The 25,335-nt window shown below is 47.1% G+C and overlaps 1 protein-coding gene across 3 annotated transcripts in view; it reads right to left on the minus strand.

The window, feature by feature from the left end:
• Positions 1-19,274: 19,274 nt before the first annotated feature.
• MXRA7 (matrix remodeling associated 7) overlaps positions 19,275-25,335 on the minus strand; it is a 36,025-nt gene continuing 29,964 nt past the window's right edge. For 2 of the 3 annotated variants that reach the window (XM_054459582.2, XM_054459583.2), the window contains exon 4: positions 19,275-21,272. In XM_054459582.2, coding sequence (XP_054315557.1) covers positions 21,158-21,272 — 115 coding nt within the window. In that variant the 3' untranslated portion in view covers positions 19,275-21,157. Of the gene's footprint in view, positions 21,273-23,138; positions 24,452-25,335 lie in introns of those variants that run through there. The other variant, XM_054459584.2, reaches the window with a different exon arrangement.

Here is a 25,335-nt window from a genome sequence, read left to right on the forward strand (position 1 = left end):
TTTCTGGAGTAGCAGGAGACTTATTTTTAATGATTATTTCTCCAACACCAGGCATTATTGGTGCCGTGGACATAGTGATGAACAAAATATAGCAGTCCTGCCTTCATTGAGGTAAGCTCTTAGAACAGAGATAGTGGAGAATCAATTAAACAGATAATAATCCATGCTATGAAGAAAAATGTGGCAGGGTGCCAAGGCTCACGCCTGTAATCCCAGCAGTTTGGGAGGCCGAGGCAGGAAGATCGCTTGAGTCCAGGAGTTTGAGACTAGCCTGGCCAACATAGTAAGACCCTATCTGTACATAAAAGTTTAAAAATTGGTTGGATGTGGTGGCGCGTGCCTGTGGTCCCAGTTGCTGGGGAGGCTGAGGAAGGAGGATTGCTTGAGCTGAGGAGTTGGAGGCTGCAGTGAGCTATGATCGAACCATTGCACTCCAGACTGGGCGAGAGAGTGGAACTCTGTCTCAATAAATAAATAAATAAGAAAAATGAAGCATAGAGTAAGAGCTGTGGTCAGGGAAGGCCTCTCTGAGGAAGTGACCAGGTAAAAGAAGGAAGTAAGCCATGAGAAATTTATAAAGGCTGGGTAATGTATAAAGAAAAGAGGTTTAATTTGCTCATGGTTCTGCAGACCGTACAGGACCACCATGACTCAGGTGGCTTACAGTCATGGCGTAAGGCAAAGGGGAACAGGCGCATCACATGGAGAAAGCAGGAGTGAGAGAAGGGGGAGGTCCCAGACTCTTAAACAACCAGATTTCTTTTCTCGTTTTTTTTTTTTTTTTTGAAACGGAGTCTCACTCTATTGCCCAGGCTGGAGTGCAGTGGCGCAATCTCGGCTCACAGCAACCTCCACCTCCGGGGTTCAAGTGATTCTCCTGCCTCAGCCTCCCGAGCAGCTGTGACTATAGGTGCCTGCCACCATGCCTGGCTAATTTTTGTATTTTTAGTAGAGACAGGGTTTCACCATGTTGCCCAGGCTGGCCTCGAACTCCTGACCTCAGGTGATCTGCCCACCTCGGCCTCCCAAAGTGCTGGGATTACAGGCATGAGCCACTGTGCCTGGCCAAAAACATGTGTTTTGAGGCCCCTAGTTTGCTATTGTCCTGGACATAGTAGCCTTCTTACTGATTTTAAAAGGGGTATAAATGATTTGGTGTGTCTTGATAGGTCTCATTATATTTTGCTTCAAAGGCCACAAGCTATAATTATCACTGATTTTTGTTCTGTTGAAAATGTCTTTGTCAATATCCCCAGAGGTATACAGCTTGTGAAAATCATCCAAGATGAAGAGAATGTCTGCCCCCTTGATATTTACTTAGGGAGTGAGGATAATGATCTCTTTGCAACTGATATTCTGCTTCAGAATATCATTTCTACCCAAATCAGACCAAAAAATCATTTGTTTTTTTCTTCAGGCTTTCCATCTGGGCCCTTTGTACCCACCTCTTTTTCTATGTGACGATTTGCCAGTAGAATACTCCATTTCAACAAACAGGTCTATGGAAATAAGCAAACTAATTACATGCAGCTTCTTTTATGCTTGTGGCCCAGATTTAGGAGTTCCAGACCAGCCTGGGAAACAGATTTAGAAATGGAATCAAGTATTGACAGTGCTGTGATTGCTGAAGGCAGTCTACCTATCCACCAGCATGGCCCAAGCTGGCAGTGTTCGAAAACCTTGTCTGAATTGAGGAACAAGAAGGGGGCACCCCCAGGCCATCTCCCGTGACCTTTGGAAAGTGCAGAAAAGCCTCGATGTCTCCATAGGAAGAAGCACAAAGTTGAGAGGAAGGAGGGCTCACACGCTGTCCAGGTGGCCTCTGAAGCAAATAATAGGGCCCTCCCTCTGGAGATTGGAAAGTAGATTTCCTGGTGGGGCCAGGGAAGACTAGGCTGGGTTTTCTGAGCAGGGCTTCGTTAAAGAGGGGACACCATCTATGCAGAGTCCACCCTATCCTCAGAGGCCAGCAGCAACAGATGGAACCAAGTCCAGCTGGATCTGGGGCCTCCTCACCTTGGGCCTACAGCCAGCTACATTAAGACACCTCTGCTGTCTTCTTCCGTGTCCTGACCACTTCCATTTCCTGCTCTCCACACCAGGGCAGCTATGAAGCGAGGCCTTGTAAAGAGAGGAGGCAGCAGGTATCACAGAACCAGACCAGGTCCACTCCCCAATCTCCTCATTCTCCCAGCAAGCAGTGTGAGTGCCCAGCTTGTGCTGGGAAGGGGAGGTGAAGCACTGTGAACCAGATATGCGAGTGGGGCTTGAAACAGGGCTGGCCTGAGCTTTACCAGGCTAAAGTGATGAATCTGCCCAAGATATTGCTAAGGGACTGACAGGAACTGGCATAGAGTGATTAGAAGCAGTGATTAGAAAACAGAAAATGGGCTGGGCACCATGGCGCATGCCTGGAATCCCAGCACTTTGAGAGGCCAAGGAAGGCAGATCGCTTGAGCACAGGAGTTCAAGACAAGCCTGGGAAACATGGCAAAACTCCATCTCTTGTTTTTTGTTTTTTTTTCTTTTTTGAGACAGAGTCTCACTCCAACACCCAGGCTGGAGTGCAGTGGCGTGATCTTGGCTCACTGCAACCTCTACCTCCTGGGTTCCAGCGATTCTCCTGCCTCAGCCTCCCGAGTAGCTGAGATTACAGGTGCCCGCCATCATGCCCAGCTAATTTTTATGTGTTTAGTAGAGATGGGATTTCACCACATCGGACAGGCTGGCCTTGAACTCCTGACCTGAAGTGATCTGCCCACCTCAGCCTCCCAAAGTGCTGGGATTACAGGGGTGAGCCCCCATGCCCGGCCAAAACCCCATCTCTACAAATACAAAAATTAGCCAGGCATGGTGGTGTGTGCCTTACTACAGGTACTCGGGAGGCTGAGGTGGGAGGATGGTTTAAGCCAGGAGGTGGAGGTGGCAGTGAGCCAAGATCACCCCACTGCACTCCAGCCTGGGCAATACAACCAGACCCCCATCTCAAAAAAAAAAAAAAAAAAGAAAGAAAAAATGGTTTCATGTTGATACCTCAATGAGGTGAGGCTTCTCAAGAAAACAACTGCACTTAGACTCCTGTCTGGATATATTTCCCCTTCTCCTTTGATGTCCCCAGTCCGCCTCTTCTCTGACACTGACAGTTCTGTCCTGAGGCCCTCTTCTCAGACAGCCCTGCAGCACTTTCTGCTACCCTTCTGTTTGGAACACTCAGAAGCCAAAGGTGCAACAACCTGTTGACCTTTTCTTGCAGCCTCCGCATTTCCTTGGGAGCTGTGGCCCAGGAATCCCATAGTAGTAGGAGTCTAGCCCCGAGACTGAAGATCACTTAGCAGTTTCTTCTGTGAGAACATTCACAAAAATCACAGGGAGGATTTTGCCAGTGAGTGCAGCCATTCCCTGTGAGTCAGTAACCCTCTGCCCTGCATCCATCCCTGCAGGAAGGACCTGCCAAGAACAATCGCCTCCATGGATGAGCAGCCACCCGCATCGCCTGGGACAGGGCAAGTCCTCTGCGGCACGGTGCATTCACCATGTAATTAGAGTCTGAGTTGTTTTGCTGAGTCACCCTATGTTTATCAAATATTTTGACACTTCCTTGACAGCAAGCGGATGCCCCAAATTTTGTGTTTGCCTTGCTGGCGGTTACAGTAAATCAATAATAGTAGATAAGAAAAACAATTGAACCTCTCAAGCCCTAAAATGCAATAAAATCTGTCATTAAAAAAAAACGAGTAGGAGGAAATTTGAGGGTTATCCTGCATGAGCCACACCCAGAGCCATGCAGGGAACGAGGTCTGCAGGTCCCCCGCTCTACCTTGGTGTCACCCAGGCATCTGAGAAACTCATCCACAGAGACTAGCCCGAAGCTGCCATTCCCCAGAATGAGGAGTCTCCAGGGCTGGAGGAGAGGCAGTCCCGGGATGCTCAGCTGGTTGCGACCCCTGTCCCCACTTGCGTCTCACCCCAATCAATAGCACTATCATCAGGATTCAGGTCCCTTTTTTTTTTTTTTTTTTGTTTTGAGACAGAATCTTGCTCTGTCACCCAGGCTGGAGTGCAGTGGCGTGATCTCGGCTCATTGCAACCTCACCTCCCAGGTTCAAGCGATTCTCTTGCCTCAGCCTCCTGAGTGGCTGGGATTACAGATGCCTGCCACCACGGCCGGCTAGTTTTTTTATTTTTAGTAGAGACAGGGTTTCATCATGTTGGCCAAGCTGGTCTCAAACTCCTGACTTCAGGTGATCCGCCCGCCTCGGCCTCCCGAAATGCTGGGATTACAGGTGTGAATCACCTTGCCTGGCCTCAGGTCCCATTTCTTTCCCATGCAAGAAATGGTCGTTGAGAATCAGGACCAGGAAATGTACAGGGGTGTGGGCATCCTGTTTTGTCAGAAAGCAACGAAATTATCAAAGACAAATTTGTTCCAAGTTCACAGATTCTATTAAATAACTGGCCTGTACTCTTAGGAAATGTCAAGGTCACAAAAGACAGACTGAGGAGCTATTCCACATTAAGTGACACTATAGAGACAGAGATAAATGCAGTGTTTAATCATGGATTAGATCCTGGAACAGCCTTTTTTTTTTTTTTTTTAACATTAAAGACATTGTTGGTCAACTGGCAAAGTATGAATACACTCATAGATTAAATAATAGAATTGTATGAATATAAGTTTCCTAATATTGATCATTGCTTGTGATTATTTAACAGTATGTTCTGTTCTTTACTACAATATTTACAGGAAAAGGACACTGTGATTCATTCTCAAGTGGCTAAAATGATATATATATGTATGCCTATATATGAGAGAGAAAAATAATTAAACAAATGTGGTAAAATGCTAACTACTGGGGAATCCAGGTGAAGGGCAGATGGGAGTCTGTTGTACTAGCCTTGCAACTTTTCTGTAAGTCTTATTTCAAACTAAACAAAAAATTACCAAAGGAGGCTGAGTGTGGTGGCTTACGCCTGTAATCCCAGCACTTGGGAGGCTGAGGCAGGCAGATCACCTGAGGTCAGGAGTTCGAGACAAGCCTAGCCAACATGGTGAAACCCCGTCTCCACTAAAAATACAAAAATTAGCTGGGTGTGGTGGTACATGCCTGTAATCCCAGCTACTCAGGAGGCTGAGGCAGGAGAATTGCTTGAACCTGGGAGGTGAACTTTGCAGTAAGCTGAGATCGTGCCATTGCACTCCAGCCTGGGTGACAGAGCAAGACTCCATCTCAAAAAAAAGAAAAGAATCCAAAGGAAAAAGAAGTTCCCAGGAGCCAACACAAAAGGTCCCCTTTCCATACAAACTATATTTTAGTGAAACCACATAACCAATGAGGGAAAGTTCTTTATAGAATTTATACAGTTCATTGCAAGAGGAATAATAGAATCAGAAAACCATCATTTTACCGACTCCTATGACAATGATCATAAATGAACACTGAGACCTTGAGACAGAAGCTCAGGTTGATGGAGGGAGCAGGCTGACTTCATTGACCAATCTCAGTGTCATCAAACTTGGGGTGACAAATATAGCCCTGTGAAGAATTCTGGTCACAAATTTGAATGCATTTGCATACAGTCCAGCCTTTAGAGCTAAGTGCAGGAAGTGCATCGCATGGAGGAATAGGAGACGCTATACCCTAACCACCCCCTCAGCCAAATCCAGGTGAATATTCTGTAAGACCCGGCTTCCCTAGTAAATCAATGTCAGTTTTTAAAAAAGATGAGAAGACTTGGCTGGGCGCGGTGGCTCACATCTGTAATCTCAGCACTTTGGGAGGCTGAGGTGGGCGGATCACCTCTGGTCAGGAGTTCGAGACCAGCCTGACCAACATGAAGAAATCCCATCTCTACTAAAAATACAAAATTAGCCGGGCATGGTGGTGCGTGCCTGTAATCCCAGCTACTCGGGAAGGCTGAGGCAGGAGAATTGCTTGAACCCGGGAGGTGGAGGTTGCGGTGAGCCGAGATCACACCATTGCACTCCAGCCTGGGCAACAAGAGCAAAACTCCGTCTCAGGAAAAAAAAAAAAAAGATGAGAAGACTGTTGTAGAATAAAAGAGACTTGGAAGCACAACTAATTGCAGTGGGTGGCTCTTGTTTGGATTCTGATTTGAACAAACCAATTTCTTATTTTTTAAATTAAAAAAAATTTTTTTTTCAGACAGTCTCACTCTGTCACCCAGGCTGGAGTGCAGTGGTGCAGTCTCAGCTCACTGCAACCTCTGCCTCCCAAGTTCAGGCAATACTTATGCCCCAGACTCCCAAGTAGCTGGGACTACAGGCACGCACCACCATACCTGGCTAATTTTTGTATTTTTAGTAGAGGCAGGGTTTCGCCATGCTGCCCAGGCTGGTCTCGAACTCCTGAGCTCAAGTGCTGGGATTACAGGTGTAAACCACTGCACCCTAAACCAACCAATTTCAATAATCAGATATTAAATAACATTAAGGAATTATTACATGTATTAAAGGTGACAATGATATGGTGATTATGTTTTTTAAAATGCTCTTATTTTAGAAACAGGGTCTCACTCTGTCACCCAGGTTGGAGTGCAATGGCTTAATCATAGCTCACTGCAGCCTCAAACTCTTGGGCTCAAACAATCCTTCCCCCTCAGCCTCCCGAATAGCTGGAACTACAGCAACATCACAACGTCCAGCTAAATTTATTTTTTGTAGAGAGGAAGTCTCACTTCATTGCCCAGGCTGGTCTCAAACTCCTCTGCTCAAGTGATCCTTCTGCCATAGGCGTGAGCCACCGCAATTTAGATTATCTTATTTCCTTTTCTTTTTCTTTTTTTTTTTTTTGAGACACAGTCTTACTCTGTTGCCCAGGCTGGAATGCAATGGCGTGATCTCAGCTCACTGCAACCTCCACCTCCCGGGTTCAAGCGATTCTCCTGCCTCAGCCTCCTGAGTAGCTGAGATTACAGGCATGTGCCACCACGCCCGGCTAATTTTTGTAGTTTTTAGTAGAGATGGGGTTGCAACATGTTGGCCAGATCTTGAACTCCTGACCTCAAGTGATTTGTGTGCCTTGGCCCCCCAAAGTGCTGGGATTACAGGCATGAGCCAGTGCGCCCAGTCTAAATTCTCTTATTTCCAAACACAATTCGGTCCCTTTTTTCCCACCAGTCAAGGCTTTAGAAAACACGGCTGCCATGTCCTTCTTGTCCTTGCCTGGTGGTCTGGTGTCTGCTTTGACCCCCACCACCCTGCCAAACCTCATCAGCTGCCCTTCAACAAAAAGTAACTCAATATGTGACCAAGATCTCCAGCTTATATAGCATGGTCAAAAAAGACCAATAAAGTTGTAGATAAGAGATAGGAAAAAAGTAAGTGGCTGTAGGCTTTTAAGGGTGGGAAACTGGGAGAACACTAAAGGAGGAAGGAAGGTTTGTAGATTCCTCTGGTGCCCTCTCTGGGCTGGTAAGTCTCGAGTGGTCTCCAGTAAAGCAGAATTTCTATGCCTGCCTTTAGGCAAAAAAGGGGAAGGGTAGAGAAAGCTTTTCCTGTGTTTGCTGCTTTTGTTTTTGTTTTTGTTTGGAGATGGAGTCTCACTCTATCGCCCAGGCTGGAATGCAGTGGCGCCATCTCAGCTCACCACAACCTCCGCCACCTGGGTTCAAGTGATTCTCCTGCCTCAGCCTCCCGAGTACCTAGGATTACAGGTGCCCACCACCACACCCAGTTAAATTTTTTGTATTTTTAGTAGGGATGGGGTTTCACCATGTTGACCAGGCTGGTCTCAAACTCCTGACCTCAGGTGATCCACCTGCCTCAGCCTCCCAAAATGCTGGGATTACAGGTGTGAGCCACCACACCCAGCCTGTTTGCTGTTTTTTAATTGCCTTTAGCTCGAAATAATTTTTATGCCACAGTGGCATATTTTGGGATATAATATTCTGGTTTCTTACACTTGCAAGTGTCGTTCTCAAGTGCACGCCCCGCTAAACTGCTTGTGCACAAATTTCCACAGGGCCTGTTTCCAGGTGACTCAAGCTCAGGCAATCAGCCCCAGGAGTGGTCCTAACAAACAGACTCTAACATCGGATTTGAAGCTGGATCACCCTCTGACAGTGAGGACCCCATCACTAATCTATGTAGGGTACTGATAGCCCAAAGTTGTCAAAACTTTCCCTGAAGGTAGCCTGGATGGAATCATGGTGGAACAGAACCAACTATCTCCAAGGCCTCCAACAGGAGGGTCATTTTATACCTCTTTATGCGTCAGTGTGGAGTGGAAGAGTCAGGACACATTCCAGGGTAGGGGGAGAGGACACAGTACCCTTGAAATTTGTTTATTTTGATGACTGAAGGAAGACAGGATTTATATTCTCAGGGTAAAAAGTTCAAACATTAGAGATAAAGCTAAAGCCTTTTCCTTCCCTCCTTCCCTCCCTCCTTTCTTTTCTTTTTTCTTCTTTCTTTTTTTTCTTTTTGAGACAGCGTCTTATTCTGTTTCCCAAGCTGGAGTGCAGTAGTGCAAACAGGGCTCACTGCAGCCTCAACCTCCTGGGCTCAAGGGATTCTCGCACCTCAGCCCCCTGAGTAGCTGAGACTGTAGGCGTGCACAACCACACCTGGCTAATTTTTAAATTTTTCTTTAATTTTGACTTTATTTATTTATTTAATTATTCGTATAGAGATAAGGTCTTGCTATGTTACCCAGGCTGTTTCTGAGCTCCTGAGTTCAAGTGATACTCCCATCTTGGCCTCCCAAAGTGCTGGGATTACAGGCATGAGCTACTGAACCTGGCCTTTTGATTTTTCTGTAGAGACGAAATCTCACCATGTTGCTGAGGCTGGTCTCAAACTCATGGATTCAATCAATCCTCCCACTTTTGTTGCAGTAAACTGAGGAACGGAGAGACCAATATGGCCTCCCAAAGTTTAAAGCCTTTCTTTACTATCACACTTGTCTTTAAGGGCGGGGGGGAGAGCCTTTCTTGGCAACCATTTCAACCCCACTGTTAGTAGTATGTTATATACCCCTCTCTATAGAACTCTCTAGGTAATATTTACGAGGGTGTAACATAAATGAGATCATATTACACCACTGCTGTAAAATTGCTTGTTTTACTTAACCATGTGTCTTTTTTCTTTTTCTTTTCTTTTTTTTTTTTTGAGACAGAGTCTTACTCTGTCGCCCAGGCTGGGGTGCAGTGGCACGATCTCAGCTTACTGCAACCTCCGTCTCCTGGGTTCAAGAGATTCTCCTGCCTCAGCCTCCTAAGTAGCTGGACTTACAGGCACCCGCCACCACACCCAGCTAATTTTTGTATTTTTAGTAGAGATGGAGTTTCACCATGTTAGCTAGGCTAGTCTCAAACTCCTGACCTTTGGATCTGCCTACCTCGGCCTCCCAAAGTGCTGGGATTACAAGCGTGAGCCATTGCACCTGGCCAACCATGTGTCTTAAGGATCTTTCCTTGTAGGTAGGTAGCATGGCTTCATCCCTTTTAACTGCTGCTAACTGCTGCATAATAGCCTGTAAGTTAGGCTGTTCCTAATTGTTCTTATCACACGGATGTTGTTGTGAACATCCCTGGACATATTTCCATGGACTCCAAAATATTTCTCTAGGGCAGATATATGTAGGATTATTCCATCATAGCGTATCTTGTTTAAATTGTAATAAATTATATAAAATTGCTTGACCATTTATTAAAGTTGATACAATTTTAATAATTATATTACTATTAGCAGAGTGTAATATGACTTTCCCTATACCCTTGACAAAATATGACATTATCAACCTTTCAATATTTTGCTGCTCTGATAGTTTAAAAATTTTTAAAAAGATTATTGCTTTCATTTGCATTTGTCTGATTACTGATGTTGAGCATCTTTTTTCATATTTATTGGACACTTGCTTCAATGAATTTTCATAACCTTTGCTATGTTCTTTTCTTTCTCTGCAATTTAAAATAGAAAATAAAACACCCAGGTAAACAAAACCTAGAAATGTTTGTGTGTGTATAATTTTTTTTCTGTTGTGATAAACTGCAACCGCAGTTTCTCAAATGCCTTCAACCTGAAATAATCAATTTACTAAATCTGCATTTTTCTTTTTTGAGACAGGGTCTTGCTCTGTTACTCAAGCTGGAGTGCAACTGATCATGGCTCACTGCAGCTGTGTCCTCCTGGGCTCAAGTAATCCTTCCACTTCAGCCTTCCCAGGTAGCTGAGACTACAAGCACGTGCTACCACGCTCAGCTAATTTAAAAAAAACATTTTTTTTTTGTAGAGTTGGGAGTCCCTCTATTGCTCAGGCTGGTTTTGAACTCCTGGGCTCAAGTAATCCTACCGCTTCAGCCTCCCAAAGTCTTGGGATTACAGGCATGAGCCCTGCACCTGGCCCCAATCTTCATATTTTCAGGTTGATCATCCTTAACTCCTTCAGTGGATAACATACATTCACATTGTTGTGCAACCATCGCCACCATCCATCTCCAGAACTTTTTCATCTTCCCCAACTGAAACTCTGTAGCCATTAGACAATAACTCTCCAGGCCAGGTGCGGTGGCTCACGCCTGTAATCCCAGCACTTTGGGAGGCTGAGGTGGATGGATCACTTGAGGTCAGGAATTTGAGACCAGCCTAGCCAACATGTTGAAACCCCATCTCTACTAAAAATACAAAAATTAGCCAGGTGTGGTGGCACGTGCCTGGGATCCCAGCTACTCTGGAGCTTGAGGCATGAGAATGGCTTGAACCCAGGAGGCGGGGATTTCAGTGAACCAAGATCACACCACTGCACTCCAGCCTGGGCAACAGAGCAAGACTGTGTCTCAAAAAAAAGATAATAACTCTCCAGTTTCCCCTCCTCTCAACCCCTGACAATCACTCTTTAACTTTCTGTCTGTATGAATTTGTCCAATCTAGATACCTTGTATGAGTGGAATCATAGAATATCTGTCCTCTTGTGTCTGGCTTATCTCGCTGAGTGTAAGATGAGGGCTGCTTGCTTTTTGGCAGATCCAAAGCCTTGTGGGTTGTGGAGGATCCACTGGCCTGATACCTCTAGGAAGTGGGCAGTTGTCCCAACCGGGCCATGCTCCAGGGACCCTTCACTCCCAGCTGTGCAGCCCCCCTGGGGGGGGGACCCCTCACTCCCAGCTGTGCAGCCCCCCTGGAGGGGGCAGTCCTCTTCAGTATGCCTGGACAGGGGTTCCCTTCTTCATGCCTCTCAAGGACTCCTCAGGGTGGAAGCAGTACAGCCTCAAAGCTAACAGCCCCCAGTTCTGCACCAGGCAGAGTGGATTGGAATGCCTCCTGCTTCTTATTCACTAAGCTGGGCTAGTTACTTAGCTTCTTTATGCTTGGATTTTCTTACCTGTAAAATGCAGAGGTCGGGTGTGGTGGTTCCTAGCTGTAATCGCAGCACTTTGGGAGGCCGAGGTGGGAGAATCACTTGAGCCAAGGAGATTGAGGCTGCAGTGAGCTGTGATGACGCCACTGAACTGCAGCCTGGGCAGTAGAACAAGGTCCTGCCTACCAAAAAAAAAAAAAAAAAAAAAAAAAAGGCAGATGCTAGCAGTAATAATCATAGTGGCTACTTTGCTGTGCCACCCATATCTCTCATTAGGAATGAAGGATCTTTAAGGATCCTTCCCCCAGTTCTTGCAGTGCTGCTGTCAAAAAGGCTCCACTGTCAGCATCTATGGGGGGTGGGGGTGTTACTTCACTGGGGAGAGTAGCTTCACAACTGCTCCCCACAGTGTCTGCTCAGCCTCTACTGAGACTGCATCACAGCTCTCCCTCCTCCCTGCGCTGAGTCCTCTCCCTTTCCTCCTCCTCCTGCAGGTCTTGACCTGGGAGCACCCCTAACAAACCTCTTACATGCCGACCTCCACCTCCGTTGGCTTCCTGGAGACTCAACCTGCCACATATCATGTTTCTCACAAGGACTAAATTACATAGAATATAAAGTTCTAAGCTGGGCACTGTGGCTCACGCCTGTAATCCTAACACTTTGGGAGGCAGAGGCGGACAGATCACTTGAGGTCAGGAGTTCGAGACCAGCCTGGCCAACATGGTGAAACCCTGTTTCTACTAAAAATACAAAAATTAGCCAGGCATGCCTGTAATCCCAGCTATTCGGGAAGAGGATGCATGAAAATTGTTTGAATCCTGGAAGGCAGAGGTTGCAGTGAGCCAAGATTGCACTGCACTCCAGCCTGGGCGACAGAGAGAGACTTCATCTCAAAAAAAAAAAGAACATAAAAGTTTTTATCCCAGAGCCAGACACAGCCAACAATAAACATTAGTTGATATCATTATACCTTCTTTTCTCTCATGGTTACAGATGAAAAAATAAATAAAATTCCTCTCAAGAGGCCAAAGGGGGCTGGGTGTGATGAGTCATGCCTGTAATCCTAGCACTTTGGGAGGTGAAGGCGGAAGGATCACTTGAGGCCAGGAGACCAGCCTGGCCAACATGGTGAAACCCTGTCTCTACAAAAAATACAAAAATACACAGGTGTGGTGGCACGTGCCTGTAATCCCAGCTACCTAGGAGGCTGAGGCCGGAAAATCGCTTGAACCTGGGAGGCGGAGGTTGCAGTGAGGGGAGATCGCACCACTGCACTCCAGCCTGGGTGACAGAGCGAGACTCTGTTTCAAAACAAAAACAAAAAGTCCCAAGGAGAGACTACAATATGTGCTCATGGTGCCTTTCTGACTGGGATCTTTTATCTTCAATGCTATATATATGTATATACATAGGTATATACATGCTTTATTGAGATATAATTAACATACCATACAATTCGTCTATTTAAAGCATACAATTCGATGGCTATTTGTACATTCAGAGTTGTGCAACCATCACTCTAATCATTTTAGAACATTTTCATTACCTGTCCTCCCCCACCAAAAACCCCTGTACCTATCAGCAGTCACTTCTCTTCCCTCCACCCCACCCCCAGCCTCTGGCAACCATAAATCCACTTTCTGTCTCTATAGATTTGCCCATCCTGGACATTTCATGTAAATGGAATCATACACTGTGCAGTCTTTGTGTCTGACTTCTGTCACTTAGCGTGATGTTTTCAGAGTTCATCCATGTTGCAGAATGTATCAGTACTTCATTCCTTGTTACTGTTGAATACTCCATGATGTGGATAGATCACATTTTGTTTATCCATGCATCCAGTTGATGGATGTTCTTTCCACCTTTTAGCTTTTTTTTTTTTTTTTTTTGAGACAGAGCCTCCATCTGTCACCCAAGCTGGAGTGCGGTGGCGCAATTTTGGCTCACTATAACCTCTGCCTCCTGGGTTCAAGTGATTCTCCTGCTTCAGTCTCTGCAGTAGCTGGGATTACAGGCATACCATCACGCCCAGCTAGTTTTATTTTTATTTTTGTATTGTTGTATTTTTTTAGTAGAGAAGGAGTTTCATCACATTGGCCAGGCTGGTCTTGAACTCCTTACCTCAGGTGACCTGCCCACCTTGGCCTCCCAAAGTGCTGGGATGACAGGCGTGAACCACTGCACCTGACCACCTTTTAGCTATTATTTCCGCTTTTTGGCTATCATGAATAATGCGGCTCCAAGCATCCATGTACAAGTTTTTACGTGGACATATGTTTTCATAGGTATATGCCTAAGAGTACATACATATTCTTTTGGGTATACACCTAAGAACGGAATCGCTGCGTCATGTGGTATCACTTTAATATTGGGAGAAACTGCTAGTTTTCCAAAGCAGCTGTACCATTTTGCATTTCCGTGAAGAGTGTGTGAGGGTTCCAATTCCTCCACTTCCCCACCACTTGTTATTATCTGTCTTTTTTATTATAGCCATCCTCGTGATGTAAAGCGGTGTCTCGTTGTTGCAGTTTTTGATTTGCATTTGATTGACATGTTGAGCATCTTTTCATGTGCTTATAGGCTATTTGTGTATCTTTTCTGGGAAAATGTCTATTTAGATCTTTTGCTCATTTATTGAGTCTTATTCAATGTTTTGAGTTTTGTTTTCTTCATCTGTAAAAGAATGTTACAGGCTTCATAGAGTAGTGATTAATGAGAACATTTATTTGCAAGGCACACAGCACAGTGCTCTGCAGGGCACTTGGCATGCACTCCAAAAAGTTATCAAAACTTCTTGTCACCTTGCCTTGTAAGTAGGAACCAAGTGGAGTTCGTTCTGCATTACGTCACCTACCATAGTGTTTTGCGTGAAGACAGGCTCAATAAATGTCTGAGAGTAAATGGACCAATTCACAAGATTCAATATTCAAATCTGAATCCTCTGTGCTTTGCCCCCTTTCTCCCATTTCTCTCATTGAACCTTTTCTTCCTGGAACAATTTTCTTAATTTTATTCCCCTTGCCAGCTGCCTCCTCTTCTGAAATTTAGCTTGCAGTATCATTGAAGCTGAGTACAAAGAGAACCAAAGACACCACCTGTGGCAGTCCCGAGGTGAATGTGATAAACCATTGAAGGAGTTGAGCGTCTGACAGCCTGTGAGCATAGCCTGTCCCATCTTAGTGAGCGCCACAAAAAGTAATTAAAGAACTGAAAAGAATGAGAAAAGGGAGATTTTCAAAAACCCTGATTGCAGACTGAGTTATTTAACACGGTTCAGCAACCCTGGTCTGAGGAATTTTCACTTGTAGAGGACCCAGGCTGCCATCAGGCCCAAAGATTCCAGGTTGGTGGGGCCACCCCGCGCGGTGTGGAGCCTGCAGGGGGCCACGACTGGGTGGAGAAAAGGAATGTGATCATTCAGCCGAGTGGTAAGTCCAACGCATTTCACACGCACTCAGCCTGCACTCTACGTGCTCTGGTAAAGCCCAGCTGAGGTGCCTGGGGCAGGACTTGAAAGGGCAAGCACAGGTGAGGGAAGGTGTGACTGTCAGCCCAGTATCAGACACCACGGTGAGATGTGAAGCTGGGTGTGTACGGAACTGCTGGCTTTTACCTTAGGCCTGGGACAATAGGGAATGTGAAAAGCAAGGGGTGTGTGTGTGTGTGTTGGCGCCAGCTGTAGTACCGCCGTCTGAAACCCCCTGAAACCCTGGGCCACCCTCTGAATCTGCTCGAGGGCAAGCCTGGGAGCGTCAGAGGGAGGAAGGTGGAGACACAGGTGTCCCAAAGGGCAGGGACTGGTTTCAGCTCATCTTGGTATTCCGGGGCCCAGCTTGGTGCCCAAGGACCGTTTGTGGAGCTCATGAAACGCTCCCCCAGACCCGGCATGGTGGCTCACGCCTGGCTGGGCCGCATTCTCATTGGACGATGGCCCTTGTCAATCACTGAGGGAAACAGACCTTGGGTGTGGCCGGACATCCGGGGCTTTCCACCCTCGGCGTGGGGCGGGCTTGAGGTGGGGAAGATGGAAGGATGCAATACCCAATGGGAATCAAGGCCTTTGGCTTCGCAGCAGATTGGCAGGTGCTTGAACCACTGAAATGCCGCAGAGGGATACCGGCGCTATGGCAGTGATTGGTTCGCTTCGCGGGTGGGTGGTTTTCTCCGTGCGTTTGTCCCTACAGTAGATAAAATGGGCACAGTAGCTAAAATTAGGGCGTAAGTAAAACCGCTGCCGGTGGGTTTTGGGAGTATTTTCGCTTTTTTGAAAGTTAGTATTTTGGCTCTCACAAAGCCTCCTGATTTTAGTAGGCTTTCCCTGGAATGACTCAGATTCCCTTTCGTTACCTTAGTTAAGGCACCCCCCTCCCCGTGCAGGGTCAGGGTTGGAGAACTACCGCGCTGAGCCCAAATTACCGCCAAGATCGTCGGAAATGTGCGCAACTCAGTGAGCTAAAGCGGAGATTTAATGGATGGTATTCAGTAGAAAATGGGACAAGACATGAATGGACAGTTTACAGGAAAAAAAATAAAATGCAAGGGGCCCCTAAACATTTAAGTGGGTTCTCAGCCTTTTTCATAATCAGAAGAATGCAAACAAAAACCTCACTGAGCTAAGGCTTCTGATCCATCAGATTGTCAAAAATCCAAAAGTTTAACAAGCGAGGTACGCTGTTAAGGACAATACAGGAACCTGATCTGTCCTGCATTGCTGGGAGGGAGTGCAAATTTACCTTTGACCCGCAATCCACCTCTAGAATCTACTCTGAAAGTAAACTTGCACAAATATGAAAACAGCATACGCGCAAGGTTTTATTTGTAGTGGCACTGTATGAATTTGCAAGACTGGAAACCACGCAGATGTCCATGAGAGGGGGAGTGGCTGAGTAAACTGGTACATCCGGGCTGGTACTACAGCCCAGCTGACTCTGTGGTGTTAAGAAAAATGAGGAAAACGACAATATTTTCTGTGGCGTGATCTGTCTCCAGAGATGATGTATATTGGCTGCTACCGTTAGCGAAAAGAAGCACTGAAACGATAAAACCAAAACTGATAAAATTGATAGCATAAATGGAGGAGAATCTGGTGGAAGCCCTAGAGGGGTTCCACCAAAAGAAAAATAAGGTGACAGTAATAATAGTAAAAAGAATCTGTGGCAATAGGAATTTGCCAGGCTTCCTGTTCTGGAACCCAGCACTAGACCCGGAAAGGCATGTTTGGCTGCGTGGGACTCAAGTTACTTATAACTGGAGGCCATGCTATAGCCTGAGTGAAGGATTTCTGGTACCCTGCCCCTCTCCAAAAAGACGTCTCTTTGGGAACTCTAGAACTGGAATGGTCCATCAGCACTGTCCTTTTGGCAGACAGGGCAGACCTTTGTACCCCACTAGTGACTTGGTTTGGAGGTGGGCTGCCCCCAGAACAGGATGTAATCGTGGGCAAGGCAGCTGCTATCAGGCTGGGCACAACCTCCCCCTCAAGGCTGTGAGGAGGGAAGAAAGGAAACAACTTCTGCCTGCTTTAAAGTAGGAAACCTCCTCATCTGCCACCTCTCCTGCAGTGAGTAGTACAGACTAGACGTGGATACTCCCACATAGGATACTGGGGCTTAATGGATGACTGTGGGCCTCCACCAGGCCCAGGTGACCCTGCAGATGTGATTCAGAGGCAGCCTCTCGCTGCTGTTCCTCAGCAGCCTGATTCCACGTGGACCATACTGTTGCCTTCAGCAATCATGGTCTGCCTGGACCTAGCCATGCTTACTGTTGAAGTCTGGTCATGTGCTCTTCCTTTCAGGCCCAGAGAGCTGCCCAGTAGATCAACTTGGGCTTTGTGTCAGGCTCTAAGTACAGGCAGGTCCTTAGGGCAAATTAGAATAAAACAGTCTCAGAGTGATCTGGTCTTAGTATAATTATTTACATTTTCAAATTAAAAAAATAATGGAAAACCAGTAACAAAACAGCCACGGCAGAGAGGGGTACTGGGAGTTGATAGAAAATTTGTCCTCAGTTGTAGGTTACTCGTAAAGCAGCTTAGATTGCATGTTTTCTTCAGGGTCATTGGAAAAGGTGGTTACTGTCAGTCCAGGAAGTGGGGAGCCAGCTAATTGTATCCAGATGGAGGTACAATGGACACTTTGAGGGAAGGAGGCCCTGAAAAGTCTCTAGCAAGCAGGCTTTGGTAAACAGAACTGCAGATACTGACAAGTGACAGTCCACTGCTATTTGTGTCATGTAGGCAGTCCAGCCTGGGGCAGCGTTCTCAGCAGAGTGATGGAGGGAGGGCAGGGAGAGATGCAAAGGCTTTGAGACTGGTTCCCGTCGCTGGAAAGAGGCTCTGTGCACCTGAATGCTTTAGGTTCTCTCAACCCCCACACCCAGAGAGAGTTCCGTTGGGATTGACTTCTGTAGACCTCTGTGGCTCTAGGTTCTTGGTGGCAGTGACATACATACTGGTGACTCTCTGACATGGCTGCCAGGTAGACATCTTTCTCTCGGTGTTTGCACTCTTTCTCCCACACTGCTGTTTCTTTCTGCCCTCCTTTATGCTTTTTAGCTTAGATTTGGTTCATTCACTGAAATGAATCTCTGTGAGCTGATGAGAGCAATCTCAGATGAGGTGGCAGAAATGGTGTCAACAGACGCCAGCACTTATGGGGAATAGACAGGAGCCACCCAACACCATAGCAAACCAGCAGTGTTTCCATGAAGTGTCCAAGGCCAGGGGTGGGGCCTGGGCGGTGGACACCCACCACCGAGGAAGAGGAGGATGCTGAGCACTTCAGACACTGGCTTCCGAGGGCCCACCAAGCCCTGTCCTGGACCTCATAGGAAACTCAACTGGAACAGGTGTCTCCCCAACACCCATGCTCCCTTTTATCACAGATCCCCAATGAAATTCAGTTACCTTCTCCTCCAGATGGCCATGTATTCAGGGAATGCTGGGCCCAGCCCCAGGCTCCAGGAGTCTAGGCCAATCATGCTGGTCCCATCTCCTTGCCCATGATTGGTTGAAACATGGGCACATGCCATATTCTGGCCAATTGGGATCTGAAGGGATGTGGGGCGGGGACATCTGGACCAGTTCCCTTACGCCTAGAGACGCAAGCAAGACATACCCTTTTCTTGCTTCTGGATGAGATACCTGAACTCCTGCAGCCAGCTTGCCACCATGAGGAGAGCTAGTCTCCAATAAAAGCCCACAGTACAAGGAAGACTGAGCTAAGAGAACTGCAGCTTGAGCCCCGACCATTCTGGCCTGGAGTTGTTCTAACTTTTGGCTTCTCACGTGAGAGAGCCCTGTTCTTGTTTAAGCCAGTTGAATTGGAGTTTTCTGTTCGTTGCAGTCAGAACATCTTAGCCGGTACAAGTATACAAAAACTCCTTCAGTTTACTTTTCCCAATGCCATGAGGATTTTGACTCAAGTACACGAGTCATTCCTGTTTTGTATAATCAGAAAAGAAAGAAGAGGGAGGAGAAAGTGGGCAATGGAGCCACGGGAGCTTTGCAGCGCAGCCTTGGGAGGGATAAGGGCACCTACGAGTTTGCCCTGCCCACCGTTGTGCATTTAGGGGACGGAGAGATTAGCTGACATAAGGGGTCCCTAAGACCTGAGACGGAACAAATGATTTTTTTTTTTTTGAGACAGAGTCTCACTCTGTCACCCAGGCTAGAGTGCAGTGGCGCGATGGCTCACTGGAACCTCCACCTTCTGGGTTCAAGCGATTCTCCTGCCTCAGTCTCCTGAGTAGCTGGGATTACAGGCGTGTGCTACCACGCCTGGCTAATTTTTGTATTTTTAGTAAAGACAGGGTTTTGCCGTATTGGCCAGGCTGGTTTTGAACTCCTGACCTCAAGTGAACAGAGAATTCTTAAATCATAACATGGTTAAATGCTTTTGACAAAACACAGTAAAACAATTTCAAGAAGGAAAAAAGCACTGACCACAAAAAGAAAGAAAAACACTCGTATTTGGATCCAACAACAGACACAGAGAGCGAATGGTCAGCAAAGAAACAAAAGGAATCAGAGTGGAACAGAGAAGGGCTCCCAAAAAACCCCTGGCAGGCAAGAGGCGATGGCGGGAAGTTAACCTCATGATGGTGAGCATGAGGCATGGAAATGCCGCTGCTCCACTTTTTTTAAGGTAGTGTGTTGATTGAGCTTTATTTCAGCAAACAAAAAATATTTCTAAGAACTTGCATAGGTTCTGTCTTTAGCATACCCTCCCTAACTCAGTTTGCTCAAGAACTGAATTGTCCTGCCAGTGGGGTGATCAGAAATGGGACCTGCATGGTACGAAAGACCAGTTATCCCCATGATTGTATGTTCACTCACAAAGACGGAACAATCCCCTCCGGTGTCACAGGCACTGTTCTGTAAGATCACTTTGGCATTTTATTGAATACTTTCTGGTGAGGTTCTCTTTCCCTGCACACAGGCTTTTCTTTCCTAAAGGCCTTTAACCTGCTGAAAGGTAGGGACCAAGTTGAGTATTTTATTTCTTCTGTCTACAGCGTCCAGCATAGTTCTAATTAAATACAATTAGGCAAGTACTCAAATAAGTCTTGCCTAATTATATTTAAAGTAAGTATCCTGCTTAAGTGAGAGAAATTCTTGGCAGATCTTACCTCTAGTACTATTGTTTAGTGCCAGGATGGAAGGTGAGTCTCTGGATTAGACTTTTTGCTGAAAGAACGCTCCTGGCTGGGCATGGTGGCTCATGCCTGTAATCCTAGCACTTTGGGAGGCCGAGGCAGGTGGATCACCTGAGGTCAGGAGTTCGAGACCAGCCTGGCCAACATGGTGAAACTCCATCTCTACTAAAAATACAAAAATTAGCTGGGTATGGTGGCGCATGCCTGTAATCCCAGCTACTAGGGAGGCTGAGGCAGGAGAATCACTTGAACCCAGAAGGTGAAGGGCACAGTGACCAGGCGCCAGAGTGAGACTCTGTCTCAAAAAGAAAAAGAAAAGAAAAAAACGCTCTCCTTTAGCTGGATGTAGTGGTACACACCTGTAGTCCCAGTTACTCAGGCTGAGGAAGGAGGATTTTGTGGGCCTGGGAGGTCAAGGCTGCAGTGAGTCATGATGGTACCACTGCACTCCACCCTGGGTGACAGAGTGAGAACTTGTCTCAAAAACAAAAACAAAAATAAAACAGAACAAAAAAACCAAGAATGCTCCCCTACAGCTTGCTTCCCTACAGTTACAGAAGCTTCCAGAACTCCTCATAAGGCAGAAAAAGAGTGTAGTATTGGCCGGGCATGGTGGCTCACGCCTGTAATCCCAGCACTTTGGGAGGCCAAGGTGGGCGGATCACCTGAGGTCAGGAGTTCGAGACCAGCCTGGCCAACATGGCAAAACCCTGTCTCTACTAAAAATACAAAATTAGCCAGGTGTGATGGTACATGCCTGCAATCCCAGCTACTCGGGAGGCTGAGGCAGGAGAGTCACTTGAATCCGGGAGGTGGAGGTTGCAGTGAGCCAAGATCACGCCACTGCACTCCAGCCTGGGAGACAGAGTGAGACTCCATCTCAAACAAACAAAAAAAGATTTGGATCAGGAGAGGGCCTCAGAGCCCGATAACAGCTGGAACCTCACCAGCAAGCAGAAACCAGAGGGGTCAGGGACTTTGTCCTCCGAATAAAACAATTTTGATTCCTGCAAAGTAATATACACATTGCAAGAGCTTGTCAAGTATGTATAGAATGTTCGCCTGCATCTATGTTTATAAGGGAAAATTAGGCCTACAGAAGTCTGGAAAGAACAAGGGCATGGGGCAAGGGTGGGGACAGCGTCAGGCATGGCCGCTGTGCATCCCGCGGGCGCAGTCTACATGTCGTAGAGCCGGAGCTGCTCCTGCACGTCGCCGTCGGACATCTCGCCAAACGTCTCCTTGTTGTCTTTCATGAGCTTGAAGATGGCAGCCAGCTGTTCCTTCTGAACTCTGTCGAGAAGAAAGGACAAAGAGGAAGAAGGTGCTCCTAGCCCACTGGGGAGAGAGAGAGCCTGTGTGCAGCTGGCGGAGTTGGGACTCTCCTCTCTCCTGTGTGACTGCGGTTGCTTTTCAGAACAAGAAGAAAACGAAAATAGAACCCACTTAGAACATAGGAGCTGGTTGGGTCTGACACACGCAACTTTTGGGGCTCTAAAAACTGGGATGTGAAATCTCAGGTTTGCTGGGGAGGTTTGGGGACCCCAGGTATCACTTAGGTGCTCTGTGCCTCAGTTTCCCTTTGGGCCTCATTTGATTGTTGACTGCACATCCCACAGTGACATAATGAGGAAGAAGATAGGCTCCATGAAGCAGCTTGAGGTAGTACTATGAAGAAATAGGTTAGAAACAGCCTTCGTTGAGAGGAATGAGCCGAAAGTGGAGAAAGAAAAAACATTATCAGCTGGGAAATCGGGGAGCATACAAATGTGTGCAAGACAGTGCTTGGCAAAGGAGTGAGGAGGGCAGCCTGTGGGGTTTCACTGGCCAGAGAAAGGGGGGTGCCTTTTCCTAATTTGCACAAGGACACCCTATGGCAGGCGGTGGCCCTGCCCCTTTAATCAAGGGATGGGTGTGGAGGAAGACTGGCCTAAATGTTTGCTCCACACAGAGTCTGTGCTGGGAGCAATGTCTTGTTATCTTTATGAGGCTCAGCTACACCATATGACCAGCACAGGACAACTTCCACAGCACAAACACCTCAGGTGGGGCGAGGCGGCTGCCGAACCCAGGGAGCCATATGTTTGTTGTTTGCTCCACTCTGGTGCCCTGTGCTCCTCAGCCCAGCCGGGTACTGCATCCTGGCTGCATCTCACTCTTCTGGTTTCTGCAGTTCCTGCCCTCCACACACCACGGTCTCAGTGCCTTAAGAGAACGTAAACCACATTGCAGCGTTGGACCTCTCAGCCCCGCTGTGCAGCTGGGTCGGTCGTAAGCACGTTACAGGCTCTGCAACTGCAGGACCTCAGCATAGCCCTGGGCCACTGGCATCCCCCACACTGCCTGGAGGCGTGGTCTCCATGTTCGCTCCCATACTTTTACTACCATATTCCTTCTGCTTCACCCTTCCCTCCTCTCCCCAGCCCCGCATCTTCCATCCGGCAAAGTTTTCTGTCTAGAGCAGCATCTAGTAGTTGAAATACTGAAGTCCCACTTCCCAGCCTCCCTTGTCCCCTGAGAAAGCTGTGTCTACAGTTGGTTCCCCTGTCTGGAGAAGCAGCAGCCTATGATGTGTGCTTTGTGCCCTCCTGTAAGAAGAAAGAGGGTCAGGTGCAGTGGCTCACGCCTGTAATCCTAGCACTTTAGGAGGCCAAGATGGGAAGATCAGTTGAGCCCAGGAGTTCGAGACCAGCCTGGGCAACATAGTCAGACCCTGTCTCTATAAACAATTAGCCAGGCGTGGTGGTGAGCACCTGTAGTCCCAGCTACCTGGGAGGCTGAGACGGGAGGATCACTTAAGCCCACGAAGTCAAGGCCACAATTAGCTGTGACTGCACCACTGCACTCCAGCTTGGGCAACAGAGGGAGGCCCTGTCTCAAGAAAAGGAAGAAAAAAAAAAAAGAAAGAATTCCCGTGGACAGAAAGGGTGTGCTGAGCTCTGTGGATGGAAGCACAATCCACATGTCCCTGAGTGAACACAGATCATGTCATGTGGTTTTGACAGCCATGGCGACTGCATATTTTTAACAGGGTGGATGTATGGCTTTGTACTCTGCTGCAGAGTAAGAGGCATCAAAATGAAAGAGAAGTCAAACTTCAATGGGTTCAAAAGGGATTTTTTTTTTTTAAACAAAGCAAACTGAAAAAACACACAGTAATTGAGATCATCTACTCAAAGTTTATTGGACTGAACAAAGGCTGAATACAGAGATCCAAGCCATCAGGAGTACATGAGGTGTGGTGCCTATAAGCCAGGGTCGGAAACTTTCCAGACAAACCTAGATAGCTCTACTAGGAGGGAGTCAACGACCTATTGTATCAGTTAGATCCCAGCCTGGACAAGGGCATGACTATTGCTGTTTGGGGACACGGGGCTCTGTGTTGAAGGCAATGACTGTGTGGCTGTTGCCGTGTGGCCTGTTCTCCCCTAAGCCCTGAACCAAAGGTTCCAGGCCCAGATGAGAAGGCCACTGGGAATGCATGCCATAGGGGTTGATGCTGGACATTCCCCAGCCTTCCATTAAATGAAAACATTTTCTATAAACTTACTGCTTTTAAAAAAAATGTTTTAACCAACAAACCTAAGAACTGCAAATGAGTTTGGTATAGTATAAATATTATCAAATATAAAATTCCAAGAAACGAATTTGAGACTGATCTGATGATCTGAAGTTGTAACTAATCTATCAAACTTTCTAAGAAAAGGCATAGTCAAGAAATCTTTGTAAAGCAAACATTATTGCTTCTGCTATAGCAGAGTGGAGATTTGGCTGAGCTGGTAAGAACCTCAGTGAAAAGGTGTCTTAGCAATAAAAGGGCTGAATCCAAGATTCCTCTAGATGAAAAATAAGGGGAATGGTCAAGTAAATTCCTGGTACTGGTTCTTTGCTGCCCTGTAATCAATATGGCATCTCACCCCCAACAACCAAGCCAGCCAGAGAGAGAAGTGGGATTCCCAGGGAAAGGGGTCGGCTGACCACCTGGACGGAGCTGGTGAGCACAGGTGAGCTCCACCTCATTTGTCTCTCATTCCTCAAAGTCTTTTGTGGTTTGGCTTCAGTGAGGGCAAAAGAGGGGGGACTGGAGTGAAAATGAACTCTGCTTTTAAAATGTTCGTTTTAGCTAAGGTGTGCAGGGTGTGTGGATAGCAAGTTTGAGTGGTAAGAAAAAATCCCAGTCCAGGGTCTGAGCTCTAACTCTTAAAACTCTTCAGCTTAACAAAGTGACCCACAGAAACGGACATGAACATCTCTACACAGGGCAGGGCCAAAGGTGTTCCCAGGATCCTGCTAGCCAAGGGACAAGTCCTGATTGAGGGTCTAGAGCTCAGCAGATTTATGGAGGCAGCATGCACCCTGGGAGCCTGCCCAGACTCCTCTCTGGGGTTTCCATTTTATCTCTCAAGCTTTTAAGATGCCAAAAGGAAAAGCCTTTAGGAGGACGCTAAGGATAACTTCGTTATTCTTCAGTTCTGTAAAGAGAAATGGGGAGAAAAAGATAATTTATTTTACTCATTCCATCCTGCACCATGGGCAAGGAAAGGGGGAAATGGGGACGAGGAAGGAGAATGTTTGGAATTGCAGAAGCTGCGCTAGACTCTGGTTTCTCAAACCACTGCTGATTTGCTTCTCATCGCTTGCGGCAAGAGAGTCTGTGCCACAAAGCTGGCCAGAGCTTGCAGAGCTCCCCTTGATCCTGCACAGAACCTGGCAGCCCATGGACCCTGTTCAGCCTCTGCAGGGTACTTAAGGAAGAAACTTGGGCAGTTGAATTGCCAAGGGCCTTTCTGATCTTGGGTTGTGTGGTTGTGCTGACAATACTCCTATCACCCTAGATAATTTCCCATTCCCGCTGGCTGAGTTTTGTCCCCTTGGGGGATACTGGCACCCTAGGATGCACGCTTCCAGATGGAGCCAACGGTGTGCCCATCTTTTATGAACTAATACACATTGCCAGTCCTGGGACCACTGAGAACCCAGCAGGTCTGATCTTGTTCCTCTGGCGCCCTCTCCTGGTGGTCACAGTCAGCACGCATTTCCAGCCTGAGCTGGAAATTGACGCTGGCAGGTCTATTGTTTGCATAGTTTCTTGCATACATCAGGTGGAAGAACCAGAACTACCCCACAGCTGTGGTTCCTTGGCCTCCTCCTCCCCTTCCCTGTTTTACCACACTAGCACCTTCCTCTAGTCATGTCCATTTCCAGAGGAGTCAAGACAGCCCTGCAGACCTCAAATGGAGGGGTGGGTCCTGATCTATCAGAGCCAGCCTAGTCTATAGCCTGGGTTCATTTTCGCTCTGAGACCACAAGGTCGGAAGAAGTGATGGAGAGGAGCTGACAGCCACGCCTTTTCTTT

The sequence above is a fragment of the Pongo pygmaeus genome, chromosome 19 (assembly GCF_028885625.2).
Source record: "Pongo pygmaeus isolate AG05252 chromosome 19, NHGRI_mPonPyg2-v2.0_pri, whole genome shotgun sequence".
NCBI classification, from domain to species: domain Eukaryota; kingdom Metazoa; phylum Chordata; class Mammalia; order Primates; family Hominidae; genus Pongo; species Pongo pygmaeus.